General features: G+C 38.7%; 1 protein-coding gene across 6 annotated transcripts in view; it reads right to left on the bottom strand.

Annotated features, from left to right (window-relative positions):
• LOC148013735 (paired amphipathic helix protein Sin3-like 3) overlaps nucleotides 1-13219 on the bottom strand; it is a 67557-nt gene extending 54338 nt beyond the window's left edge. For 3 of the 6 annotated variants that reach the window (XR_015688925.1, XM_087668423.1, XM_087668422.1), the window contains exons 1-21: nucleotides 12874-13217; nucleotides 12358-12542; nucleotides 11899-12048; nucleotides 11636-11816; nucleotides 11414-11512; nucleotides 10860-10988; nucleotides 10392-10740; nucleotides 10093-10226; nucleotides 9735-9810; nucleotides 9627-9656; nucleotides 9271-9536; nucleotides 8513-8667; nucleotides 8299-8423; nucleotides 7970-8212; nucleotides 6670-7416; nucleotides 6522-6580; nucleotides 5783-6415; nucleotides 5583-5683; nucleotides 5357-5495; nucleotides 5095-5250; nucleotides 4821-4981 (exon numbers count right to left, since the gene is read on the bottom strand). Coding sequence is in view for 5 of the 6 variants with exons in the window: in XM_087668423.1 (XP_087524549.1) it covers nucleotides 4821-4981; nucleotides 5095-5250; nucleotides 5357-5495; nucleotides 5583-5683; nucleotides 5783-6415; nucleotides 6522-6580; nucleotides 6670-7416; nucleotides 7970-8212; nucleotides 8299-8423; nucleotides 8513-8667; nucleotides 9271-9536; nucleotides 9627-9656; nucleotides 9735-9810; nucleotides 10093-10226; nucleotides 10392-10740; nucleotides 10860-10988; nucleotides 11414-11512; nucleotides 11636-11816; nucleotides 11899-12048; nucleotides 12358-12428 (4004 nt within the window). In the remaining variant the exon portion in view is untranslated. Of the gene's footprint in view, nucleotides 1-4820; nucleotides 4982-5094; nucleotides 5310-5356; nucleotides 5496-5582; nucleotides 5684-5782; nucleotides 6416-6521; nucleotides 6581-6669; nucleotides 7417-7969; nucleotides 8213-8298; nucleotides 8424-8512; nucleotides 8668-9270; nucleotides 9537-9626; nucleotides 9657-9734; nucleotides 9811-10092; nucleotides 10227-10391; nucleotides 10741-10859; nucleotides 10989-11413; nucleotides 11513-11635; nucleotides 11817-11898; nucleotides 12049-12357; nucleotides 12543-12873 lie in introns of those variants that run through there. The other 3 variants (XM_087668424.1, XM_087668425.1, XM_087668426.1) reach the window with 3 other exon arrangements.
• Between the last annotated feature and the right edge of the window lie 708 nt (nucleotides 13220-13927).

Genomic DNA, 13927 nt, shown 5'->3' with positions numbered 1-13927 from the left:
GTTGTAGTAATTGTAGGACTTCTTAATTGCTGGAATCTCTTGTAGACTTGAAAAGATACATTGCGAATAGAGAACTTGAAACTTCTTTAATACAAAAAACTGTAACATAGTTCTGCAACTAGCATCTAGCTCATTCAAAACCATCACTATCATGCTCAAAAACCGATCATCATTAACAACATCAGCCATTCCTATTGCAATATGAACTGCATAAATATCCACTGTAGGTACTTGCATACTTCCAAATGCTTCAACTTCAATGATAAACCAATCAAAGTCCTCAAGAACTTCGGAAATATGAGTCCGAACGTAAACATCAACAACGTCATCATTTGATGTATATAAATTCTCAATAATGACACCCTGACTTGGAATATGAGAAAATCCCAAACTGAGTATGTAAATCAACAATTCCATTATCCTTTTGCAAAATAACTTCCTCAAGAGCATTAGTAACCTCAACATAGTGAGAAACTTGCAAATTCATTACATTCTTCATTTCAAAAACCTCTTGTTGTAGCAATGTTTTCTCTTTCGAAAGCTTATTAATGACACATAAAGCTTCAACTGCTGCAATTTTTGTTCCATTCCTTTCCTTTTCAAGCTCAAAAGAAAGCCATTGAATCAGCTAAGTTGGAGATTGATTGATTGAATAGACCTTGTGCAAGACTTCAAAAAAACCATATAAACTAACTGAATCATACAATTCTTGACATTCAACTACTAACTCTTGCATAGGCAATGTAGTACCAATCATGGTCTGCTCAACTTCAATTTTGCATAAATTATTGCTTCTTGATTAGCCTTCTCTAAAACCTCTTTAGTCTCAATTTGTTGCATATCCTACACTTTTTGAATTTCTTCATCAATATCTTGAGTTTCTTGTATGGAAGTATTGATTACCTGCTCCAAACCACTACTTTTCTACATCAGGTTACTGCTTTCTTGCATCAGATTATCTCTTTTCTACATAAGTTTAGCAATTTCCTACAATGGATTTACAATTTCCTGCAATGGAATTGCGGTTTTCTACAACAAAACACTGACTTGTTCTTTTGATTGAACAACACAATGACCTGAAATAGTACTTGCTACTTAAATCTTTTTTTTCTTCAACTTTGATAGAGGAGCCCCAACCTCTCCTACACACAAATAATATGTTATAGCTGCATATCGAGAGGGGATGGAAGTTGTATCAATTTTGAATAAACCTTCAATGTCACTTCCTTGAGCCTGAATTTCCTTTGGCTCCTTGAAATTTGTAAGACATTCCACAATCCCTTGTAGCTTCGATGGCTTACCCTAATCTCATAATGAAACTCCTCCAAAGTGACTAACCACTTTGCTAAATGGTTAGGCAACTGCAACTTGTTTATCAATAGTCTTATGCCTTTTGCCTTCATAAAAAATACCATCTTCTCATAGACAATATAGTGCCTAGATTTCTTTGTTGCGAAAACCATTCCAAGGCACAATTTCTCCATATAAGTATAATTAAATTTAAATATTTCCAATTTACAACTAGAAAAGGCAATTGGGATGCTGGAAACATGTGTATCCTAAATAAATACATCCAAAGATGGTGCATTTTGACCTATGGGTAGAGACATTTCAAACACTTGCAAAGCCTCTTCACCGAAATCAAACTTAGTAATTGCATTATCTTCCTCAAAAGCAATAAAAGAACCAAGAATATCGCTCATAATAACATGTTCATTGAGCAAATCATTATCCTCAAGCTTGTCATCCATAACAATAGCATCTTCTTGAATGCATAGCTTATCCTCTTAATCACCTAACTGATTATTCTCCTTGTTGTCGACAACTTCATTCCTCCTTCCATCTTGAGTAAAGCTGATAGAAGATTAATTATGATAGTTTAAAAGATACGAAAATATGAAAAATACCTTCAAGTTTTTGATGCAAGATATGCAATGTTCCACTCTCCTGTTGGTAAGCTCCTTTGTTAGGTTTGAGGCACTGGAGAATCCTTGGCTCTTATCCTCTCTCGCTTCTTTACCTCAATCTTCAGCAAAACCATAGGTAAAGAGCACTAACCATCATCCTCATCACTTGAACTTGATTCAAAATCTGAATCCAAAACATCTTCATATCTTTCCTTGAGCTTTTCAACTGCTATAAGCACTCTCCCAACATACTTAACCCTTGAACAAGACCTCACTTTCTTGCCTTCATGATCATCATGCCATTCATAAGCATCATAAAGTATATTCTCAAAAGAAATCAACATTCCCCAAACTTTATCCATCTTGAAACTTAAATCCTTTTGCTGCTATTGAAAACTTCTTACAAATACCATTGAACTCTTTGTATAAATCAACCATGCAAAAATACTTGCATGATTTACTTTCTTCGCAAGGCTCATAAACATAAGGACAACATTTTGAGGTATGTCCATGCCGAAGCAAACTTTACACCTTTTTGTCTCTTTGGATTTTCCCATTGTATTAAACTCAAAGGTTACATAAACCTCAATGCTTTCTAGGCTTTGCATTACAAATTTGCCACCATGTGTACTCTTCCCAAAACATGTTGATGAGTGTGATTGCATAAAAAACCATCCATAGAAATCATGATCATAAACAAAGCTAAGGTACAAATCTTCAAGTACTCGCAAACAAGTATGATCTTTATCCTTGTCTTCTTCTGTTCAAATAACGCACTCAACATTACGTATGTTCTTTCCACCACATGTGAGCTTTTTCTTCCTCTTCTTTTCAAATCTTTCATCTACATCTTCTTCTTCATCTTGATGGTTGTAAAATGCCATCATCAATCTTCTACCTCTGCTACTCCAACTTCTTTCCTCCATACTTGGGCCACTACTCCTTCTGCTTCTTGCCGTAGAAGGGCATACTTCAAATTTGGTGCTATTACTAGAACTCTAAAGGATTCAAAAGAAAACATATTGCAGGTCGTTAAACATGTTCTTCTGATCTACCACTACTTGGGCTTTGGATAGCAAAGAACTGTTGTTGTAATAAAAACTGCTAAAATGGCTAGACAAACAAAAACCTTCCTCATTCAGATATCTTGAACAAAAAACCAAAATTCTCAAAACAAATATGATTATTTAGGATATTTATCAATCTAGTCCAGTATTGCATTCCTTCCGTTGTACCAATCTAGGCTCTCTGTAGAATAGACAAAACATACTACTTTCTCTTCTCCACTATCCCTGCAAGGATACTTGCATTCTGAAAACTCTATGTGGGTAATCTATGCTCACCCATGAATGAAGATTCTTCTATTTCTTCTCCTTCATTCTACAGTAATTGCTATTGTTGTTGCCTTACTCACAATTCTTGCAATTTTGTGGAATCCACTACTTCAAGAATTGCAAGAAAATAGAATATTTGCATAAAGAATGTCTCTTTTGCTGGAATTTTAAACCAGAAATATAGAGAAACGTAACTGCATCATCCTACAAACAGAAATGTAGAATTAAGCCTTTGAACAGCATCTTCTTGCTTCAGGAAAGGTTTTACTACTTCAGGCTTTACAGAAAATTCATATTTCTGTCTTGAAACAGGGTCATTTTTTATGGAGTTTTAAACCAGAGAAACAGAAAAGGATAATTGCATCATTCTGCTTCAAAAATTCACAATAAATTCAGATTTCTTTCATCAAACAAAGTCGTTTTTGACTGAGTTTCATACCAAAGGTTCAGGACAACAATGGCAGGATCTTCGAGGTGTTATAGCCTCTAATTGATGCATGCTACATAATAGGGCCGCTTTGCTATATGCAAGTAGCATACTACTATAGGTATTGCAAAACATAGCCCTACTACTTCAGGAAATAAGTATGAAACACAAAATAACTTCATAGAACCATGAGAGAATATCATGTATCACAACATGATAAAGACAAAAGACAAAGAATACTGCTACAATAAGCACAGAAATGAAGCAGAAACATGGCGCAAATCTTCAGGACAGATCTATATTGACAAAATTCCATACTACAATAGAGCATGATCAGCAAATGAGAGAATGAGAGAGTCCTTTCAAGCCACGCTTGATCAAGAACTGCCCATAGCATAAGTCCATTTACATAAAAACACAACATAGACTAAAGTATAAACCATAGACAAGGGTAAATATGATATGATGTATCAAGCCATGGCTACCAATGGGTGTGGTGGTGTTTCCTAAATGCAACAAAGCCTCACTTCAATCCCACTTCATATGTGAACAGTCAATGAAGGACATATGAGCATAATTCTTTTGAAGATACTAGCACAAAAAGCCTATCAAATCTCAAAAGATGTGATCAACCATTGGGAGCTTTGTAGCATACCGCTAAGAATGGGCAACTCTTCTGCAACATACTAAAACTAGAAATGCTAAATGTCCAAGATACAGATTGTGCACCACAACAAGAAGATCAACAAGCAAATTGAAAATTCCAAACATAGTGGGAGCTCTAAAAACTGAAATATTGTAAACACACCATATGAAGGTACATTGCAACATTTCAACAAGAGCCCTATTAGTTAGAGCTCATTAAAATTCATATTTAAGTTATCTGCAGGCAATTGTTTTTTCTTTTAAGATGTCGAGAACCCTCAAATGCCCACCGTCAGGTTTTGAGTATATTTTGGACATTGATAGAGTATGTTTATGATCAATTCCAGTATACACACATGTATCAGAAAAGTTGAAAATTCAAAACCTAAGAAGCTGTCTGAAATCTCAAAAAGAATTTTATAACTTCCAACAGTAAAAGGGATGTCTCCACACACACACACACACACACACAGAGAGAGAGAGAGAGAGCATGCTTGAGAATCTTGCCTCAAAAGAAAAACAGGAGGCCTTCCTTTCAAATCTTTGACTGCAAGTAAGAAGCTATTCAAATACTTCAAAAACCTTGAGTCAATGGCACTTCCAGCAACCTCCAGTTTCTCAGAGCCACCCTCCATCAATTGTATACTAAGCTGATTGGAATCTAATAACTGTTCAATTACGCACGTGCAAAACTTACTAAAAGCACAGATAAAGTACCAATCTTGACCAGCTGGCAAGAATGATGTACATGTGTGGAGATACAACTTGAAGACCTGCTTACATGTTCTAATCTGTAAATGTTCTCGTCATGTGTGATTGTGCAAGTGTTTGCATGATAAACGCCTTCCAAAAGACCCTTAGTAGACGAGCGGGATCTTTCATAGGAGTATAAAGCAATAAGCTTGTTTGCAATCTCATCTGATGCTACAGCTTGAAGCTGCAAAAGTTACACAATGCATTCCAGCAGTCAGTCAACGTGGTCAGGCTCCAGCTATGCTGAAAAACATGTGGAAGCTCTATATTAGGTTCTCAAGAATAAACACCTGTTTGACAAGTTTGAAGATCAATTTATCCAAAGTAATAAGAGCATATGACTGGGTACCAAGAAGTTCCCTGCACTCATCCTCGAACTTTGCAGTATCTGTTGATCCATCTAGCAGATTCTCCAATGCTTGCATGAACCTAGAAAGTAATGAGGGAAAACTTCAAAGTAACCATCACTGCAAGACCAACCAAATATGTGAACTTGTGAAACCAAGTAGCACCCACCTTTCATAGAGGTCAGGAAAAGCAGAAACTTGACTGGGCTTCAACTTCTGCTCCAATGCATTTGCATGTGTTTTAGCAGAAAGTAAACGTTCATACAGCGTCTGGAAAGTTGAACAACCAGTCAAGAACAACTCAGTTGATCATATCAGTGGAGATAAATACCCACCTTCACTCAGCTCAAAGACAATCAAAAAAATTACCTGATGAAGCCTAAAAAGCACATACAGAGTGTCATTGCCATAAAAAACACCGCACTTAGCATTTGAGGTTGAATTTGGGGGAATGGAAGGACAATAGACTGAAATAGGCCTGCATGACATTACTGATCTATCCAATGACGCCAAAGAGCTCCCTTCCGTTTTGCCTTCATGTGCATTTGGGACCTCTCCTGCATCACACTGGATTTTGTTTTTCTTGCCTCTTTCTTCATCCTCATCATCATCCTCTTCACGGTCTCTAGGTGAATCCTTGCCATCTCCTGACTCCATAGCAGAAACCTCCTCCCCAGGTTCTGACACATTCTCACTATCTTCACTTGCTTTCTGTGCACTCTCCTCCCCTTCATCATCAGCATCTGCATCATGTTCACATTCTGCCCCTGCTTCTGGGGAATCATCTAAGACATGGTTGTGCATATCAGATTCTGATACATATGCAATTTTGTTGCCTGTCATACATGTAAGATTATCTCCAGAGCAGTACACTTGTCTTTGGTCAAGTTCTAATGAGGGTGACAATTCACCCTCTTCCCTTTCAATCTTTTTTACAGTATCTAGTGTAAGGTTTGACAATTCATTCTCTCTCCCTACCCTGGAATACATTGTGCCTTCAATCTGCCAAATTGTTTAATTCACAACTTTCCTTTATCAAATGTTCCATGGACTTTGAGGGGGAATCAAAAAGATAAAAGATAGGAAATGCCTTCAATTGCAGACATACCTCCAGGATAGGAAACGCTCTATCAGGGCTCCCATGACGAGGTCTTGAAGTTGTGCCACCTTGACAGGAAAACAGAACAAAGATATCAAACTTTACTGCAACTGCTAGAACAAATCAATGTGAAAGATCATCACATTGACCTTTGTACCTGAAAAGGCCTGAGAACATGGTCTCGGCAGTCGTACTGCTAGACCATATGGATTAGAATTTTCGTTCCCCAGCCTCTCGATGCACTTGGTGCCCTTTGAGGCTGAGGAATCATGACACTCTAACATGCATGTATTTGACACTAGCTTCTGCTTCTTCTCTTGTGCAGTTTCTAAAGGTAAAGCAATGTTTCTCCTCTTACCTGATCTAACACTATCAAGAGGTCCAGCCTCTGAACTTGTTGAGGTAGGTATAGCAGCAGCACATCTGTTAATGCCCTCTAATTCAACTATGGGAGAGTCCATCATAGCATCATCTTGGTGAACCTCAAAAACACCCTGATTCATTTTCATAGTTGATGTTACTTGTTTATTCATAATAGTTCCATGACTGGCAGCACTACCATCGCTATCACCATTGCTCAGCCCATTTTCCTTAGAGCTGCTAGTACTTGCTTTTAGAAGCTCCTCATTTTCCTCTGGATTATGAGGTCGAGAAGGTACCCCAAAAAATGGTTCTATAAAATCTGTCCATAACTGCATGATTATATCAGACTGCTCCGAACTTCCATACATCTCATCAGCTGAGTATTTCACAAAACGGTACAGATCGTCATATAGCGAGGTGTCTCGATACTCAAACTTTAATTCAGGTATTGAAGGTCTTCCACCTCCAACAACAGTACTTAAGACAGCATCATAATCTTTCCTCTCTCTCTCATTGAGCTCCTTGATCTCCGCCAATAATGCTGTTCACAGGGAAACAACAACAAACCATTTAAAATCGCAATTCTTTACCGCAATTGCACAAAAGATTTGTGTCTTGGGAGCAAAATACTTACATAGCCACTAGCACATGCAGTTAAATTTTATTTTCAGCTTGTCAACAATTTGCAAAAATTATTCGCTTTAATAAGCAAACAAAATCTATCCTAATCATTGTCATATGCCTAAAATTGAAGTGGAGTCCAGGTAAAAACAGCAGGAAGAAATGTTCCTGTGGCATCCACTTCTAGCAGTAGATATTCCAAACAGAAAGGGCACAAAAAAAAACCAAATCTCCCACTATAATATGCATGACTCAAAATAAAAGCGCAACATACAATGCAAACAAAGTATGTAGTCTTGCAAGCCTAGCAGTCACAGTCAGCTCAGGTTTCAACTATGCAGAATCCTTTCTATGGGTCTAATGCACAAAGGCTATGCATGCACCTCTGCAATTTTGATATGCCTGAGCATAACAGGGCCTTCTCTGTATAGCAACAATACCCAAGTCATGGCATGTTACAAAAGCTAAGTTACCTTTGCTGCTTAAACTTCTTTTATCTTGTTGTCGGGAGTGGTCCAACGACTTGTGATAATTTTTAAGATAAATATCTTTCCAGACTTTGTTCATGTCCATCTGAAACCTTAACCACTCCTCTTGCTTTCCCTTAAGACGGCTCAATATGATGGGTAAAACAAGTGGTAAATGCTTCTGCAAACTGCTGACCACTTCAAATCCATGATCACCATAGATGCGTTCAATGCACCGCATATGCAGAGCTACAAAATGATAGCAAACTTGTAAGCCTATAAAACAAGCTGTAACACGTTATTGCACACAATTACATTACATGAACTAAATCAACCTGTCAAACACTCCTCCAACTGTAATTGTTTTTGCTGCTTCCCATTCTGCTGTATCATTTCCATCATTTCTTCCAGGTGTTTTATGGTGACAGCAGTAGATTCTATAAGCATATCCAACTCAAACCTGACAAAATGGAACAGAGAGATAGTTAAGAACAATGGTGTCCAACAACTCCACAAAAACTCCTGCACCTTGTAATTATAACCTCCTACCTATCATCTTCGCATCGAAACAGGCTCTCTTCATACTGGTTCTTTCGCATGTGCTTGAAAGAGTAGTCTTCACTTCCAGATGTCACAGAGACCCAAACATCATTGAGAACAGAATGTGCCAACTTTGACCGATGACTTACCTTTGGCCTTGGATACTGCTTGTGGAAGTAAAACAAGAGACTATCAGACAAAACATGAGCACCAAACAATGTGAAACTAGTAACACTGTACAAAGAATCTCTTTATCAGCACTTCAAGTTTCTTGTGCCTAGCTTGTGTGCCAATATATTACACTTGTGAAGTGCTACACTCTCAATCAACACGCATTCTTATCCTCTATAATACCAAGAATACAGAACAGAAGTAACATACCACAAATCCTGTTTTTTTCTTTTTTAACTGCAAGCCAAATGACTGGCTTTGGGACACACAAAGGAGGCATTCTTTCAGAGTGAATCTTACAAAAGAACAGTAGGTCCAAATCAAAAGCTTTAAGCAGTTAAACTTTTGCAAAGCACCTCTTCTTTTTGGGGATACAAGCCAACAATGAGAGCACTTAGACTTAGTGTCATTTGGGAGTTTTAACCCATCAACGTTGAAGAAAGAAGTTGCCAAATCTAGAGCTGTCCATGGAGAGGGCAACTTTATACAGAATTTCTCGGTTACACAACATGGAGACTTACATCACGGACTAGGTAATTTGAAGCAATCACATTCAAACATCTGCTAGGTGACAACATCTGTTTGAGAAAACTCACGTTTTTGGGTAAAAGCCGATAGCTTGGAGTACAGCTCTCACAATTTGAGAGGTCCAACTCAGAGATGGGCTTACTCATAAACTTCTCTTTACTTGTAGGTAAAGAGGCTTTGTGATTAGGTGGCTCCCTAGAGTTACCCGATGCAGCTTTGTCTTGATCTCTATCCTTTTCTTGTCCTCCATCTTTTGCTCTCTCTCTTTCTCTGGCTTTTTGCTCTTCCTTGTCCTTATCAACCTTCATATTTAAGACAGGCCCATCGACCAACTCTACATGCATCAATAGATAAGTCATACAACAAAATATTTGCATCAGTAAAGCTCAAGACCAGTATTATTTTCCTAAACAACTTTACTTACTTTTCTTACAAACATCTGCAAATAATCCCTCTGCAAGATAAACAAAGTTAGAGAATTATGACTGTCAAATTCTTTCATGCAAGTACCCTCCAAAAATACACACCATACCACGGCTTTCACAGTATGTTAAAAATTCATCAAAGCCTTCAACCAGGTCTGGATACTTTCCCAGGAGATCGTTAACCTGAAAATTTGAAGAACAATCAAATCCAGCAACTGGCATGAGGAACAAATACACAGCTGTGTGTCATAAACAAGCAGCCTACATCCCAAGAAAGCACAGCTATATGAGGTCACTGAAATGATCCCCAGACAAGCATGCACTGAAAGTTGTAAATGCCTTCCACCAGAGCAATGATCATTAACGAAACCTAGGAAAGTAGTACACTTTCAAGTACTGGCTGTTTCTATGATGATCTGCAGCCAGCTATTTTATCAAAAAAGCTTCAAAAAGAGAATAACTTACGAGCTTGTACAGGTCCGCACGAGAAATGATTTCTTTGTTGTATAAATTCAGGCACTTCAAAAACTCTTGGTAAGACTTATGGCTACGCAACCTGCTCTTCACTTTGTCAAAGAAAGAAAATCTTTTCTGCAGAACTGCAGGAAAAATCCTTATGAGCTTAAAGAACCAAGTGATAAAAAAGTGAAAGGTTGGCTATAGTGGGAAATTCATCAAATCCATCATCTTGATACAGATAGCAGATACATGCATTCAATCAAGACCAGTCAAAACACAACACAATGATACCAGTTTGCACGTACATTTTGGTGCCTTCTTTTCTTCCGTAGACAACACAGGGACAGAGTGTTGCATGAAACCACCTCCTCCGACCTCACATTTTTTATGGACAAAGTCATCTGCTTTCGAGGCCAACCTGCACTTGCTCGAAATCTGTTGAGAGCCATCAAAATCTCTCTCTAGCTCCATGTCCTCTATGTGCCTTCCATTTTTCTCTCTATTGTCATGATTTTCTTTCTCTCTCTCTTTATCCACCTTCTTTCGCTGTTCCTTGTCAATTCTGCCCGCGTGCTCAGTATGATCTTGTTCAGACTGTTTAGATGAATGGCAATCTCGATCATGATCTGACGGAGCCCCAACCATTCTCCCTTTCTAAAATGGCACCACAGCAAGAAAGCAGGTCAGTTTTAAGTGCAAAGCAAGGAGTGGTCAAAAGTCAACTAGAGCATCTGGCTTTTGAGAGCTTTGTAATTAATTTTTGAGACCAACACCTTATCATCCCTATGAGGCATTGAGTTCCCAGACACTTTTGGAGATGGACCCGTAACAGCTCCATGATCAGGAAGGAAGTTGGTAAACTCCTGAAGCAAATCTTGGTGCTCCCTGAAGAGGGATGCAACCTGGAAACCCAATAATAACCACATTCTCAATGTTACTAATAGACACCAGCTTTACAAAGATTCCTGTAGAATAAGAGATGATTCCTTACAAATCACAATAAATTAAGAACAATGCACCAACTTTGTAAATACAGCTACACTGTTGCACAATCTCATGCAGTTCACTGATCTCACATAGTGAACAAATATACAAAAATATGAAGTTTTTAACGGAACTGTTGCAGTTTGCATGTAATAAATGCATTGATACTTCCCCAAGCATTTATGTCTGTATTATCAAATATGGATACCAGGTTCTAAGGATATAGTTATCCCAAAACTCAATGTACCAGTTCACGTGAATTCTGATGGTGATAGTTTGCCGAGTTATTTTGTACACTGTGTGAAACTAGATAGGCACCATAAGCACAGGCGATGTTCCTTACCTCTTGGTAAACCTGACTTATGGTCTTGTTCCCTCTCCGATACTTATAGAGAATTTCCAAAAATGCCTTATATACTAGTTCATCGTGCTGAAACCTAGTCTGGATACAGGAAAAAGGAGCATTCTGTTGGTATTCCAGCCGAGGATAGTAACAGCATTGTGACTTCTAATATTTTAAGAGGATAGTAAGAAAGTGGAAAAACAACTAAAAGCACCAGATCACCTTGATTTTGTTAACATAATTTCTTGCTTGATCAAATTCTACTGGTTTCCTTGGATGTTCTTCTTCAGGTGGAAGAGTAATCTCATAGCCAGTGGGGAGGAATGTATTAAACCCAAGAATTAAGTCCCGATGTCCCTTAAACAGATCCTTTACCCTTGTAATCACTCCTGCAGTATCAATCCTGGGCAACAGCCATATAACAATAATGAAGGTTAAGGCTTCTATACACTGAAAGAAGCGGCGTAAATGCAAGAATTAATCACCTTTGTGATTTGAAATCCTTCATCACATCCAGAAATTCACTATACTTTGCTTGTTGGTCCTTGAATGTGTCCTTCACTGATCTGAGGTACAAAAAGGCATTATCTGTTGCCTGTGGCTGAGACATTCCCGTGGCATGTACAGGACCAGAACTGCATTAACGTAGCAGAGCGGGTGAAACTCAAAGAACTGCACAATTTAACTAGATTCAAAGTCAGTACTTTTTTCATTGAACACTGGAAGACGCTTGGTTCAACAGGCAGCTTGAAACGCGCTAACGCGCTATTTTCTTGTTAGCTGCCTCCAAAACTAACTTGATGGTCTGAATGCGAAAGCTTTAGGAGTGAGCGAAATTTGCTTGTTTTCCGCGTCTTTACGTAGAGTGCAGCAGAAACTTCGAAAGCGGATTAACCAACTAGAAGTGCTATAATCAGGTCATTCAAAATAAGAGAGAAATATACTTCTCGGCACGAATATTTGCTGGCCGCTTAGATGGTACTCCCGTCACGTATTCCTCCCTGGAGCGCTTCATAGCGGGACAGGTAATCTGCAGGTCTGCTTTGCAGACGGATCGAGGACTTGCTGTAGGTACGTTTGTATATCTTGGCCTGCCTGTTGCCTTCCTCGCAAATCACAACCAGCCGTCCTGCCGCCGGGTATAACACCACCATGAATTTCATCAACAACATTGAGATTGTACGAAACGATTTTGGCTAAAAACAAGCGTACTGGAAATGATGGAAAGGAGAAGGACAACATAAAGCCTGTGATCGTGCTGCAAAGAGCGAGTACATGCACAATAGCTGTGTTACGTAATGCAGAGAAAAAACGCGCCTCCTGAGACGGAGATCACGACATTGAAGAAGATGAAGGAAAAGGAATTTTTAAAAAAACTTCGAGGCAGGATAGAGCTATTGTAAGGACACCATGGATTTAGAAGACATGTTGCAAAGAGATTGAAAGAAAAAGAGTGTTACCTGTGCAAAACTTGCGCTTCTATTTGTTCAAGGTCGAGCTGAAATGGAAGCGAAGAAGATGATGATGATAAAGAAGGGGGAGGAGGAGGAGGAGGAAATGGAGAACTTCGAAGCGGCAAGAATGGAGGATGAGAGACTTTGAGATCTCCAAGTGGAGAGGAGAAAGAAGAAAGACGGAGGATGAGAAGGAGAGCAAGGGAGAGAGAGAGACTACTAGGCCGCTATGACAATGAAGGACCTAGGCTATAGGCTATGGCGACGCGGAGAGAGAGAAGGGGAGGATGGTCTTGTTGCTTGAAGAGCGATGAGCATCAATTCTCCCTCTAGAGAGAGAGAGAGAGAGAGAGAGAAGGGGAGGAGGGCCGGGAAAAGAGACCATGTACTGAAATCGTTTTTTTTTAATTAACAAACGCGTCCATTGTTGCTACCCGTAACCCGACCCTGAGATCGCCATCAATCTATTTTTTGCCAACGCTTTCCCACCGTGAGAACGCCATCGATCTATTGTTGCCATTTCCTCTTATTGGCTTTATAGCATCATCGCTTTGCCATCAGTCTATTATTGCCCAAGCCTCTTATTGCATTTTGTAGGATCATGGCTTTGACCTCTTTCTCACACTATTTTTGCCATAGGTCTAGCATATTTAAAATGAAAAACTCACACGTTACCTTGCAACTTTAATGCACTTGGAAAACTAAGTACCCCCTTTTGTCCAACCTTGAGATTGAAATGAGACTCTGTGTATAAAGATGATCAAGTCTCTAAGGGAAGTACCACCCTCATAGTAGGAGTTTGGACATCAATAAGTTTTGCCATTCACCCTCATAGTAGGAGCATGGATATTAATAAGTTTTGCCAAATAAACATGGTGACACGTTGATTTATTTATTTTCTATGCATACTAAACCATGAAGCATATGTGCATCCTGCAAAAATGGATAGGTCTAAAAACCCAAACAAGTACATACTTTCTAAGGTTATTCGTTTGTCTTTCTTCTAAGGCTAGCCAATATTTTCTTTCTTTGAGATAATGCAATGCAACCCCAACACTTT

This window comes from Lygodium microphyllum, chromosome 26 (genome assembly GCF_053477565.2).
Source record: "Lygodium microphyllum isolate KBCC chromosome 26, Lygodium_microphyllum_v1.1.10, whole genome shotgun sequence".
NCBI lineage: Eukaryota > Viridiplantae > Streptophyta > Polypodiopsida > Schizaeales > Lygodiaceae > Lygodium > Lygodium microphyllum.
This window is presented reverse-complemented; position numbering and strand designations above follow the sequence as displayed.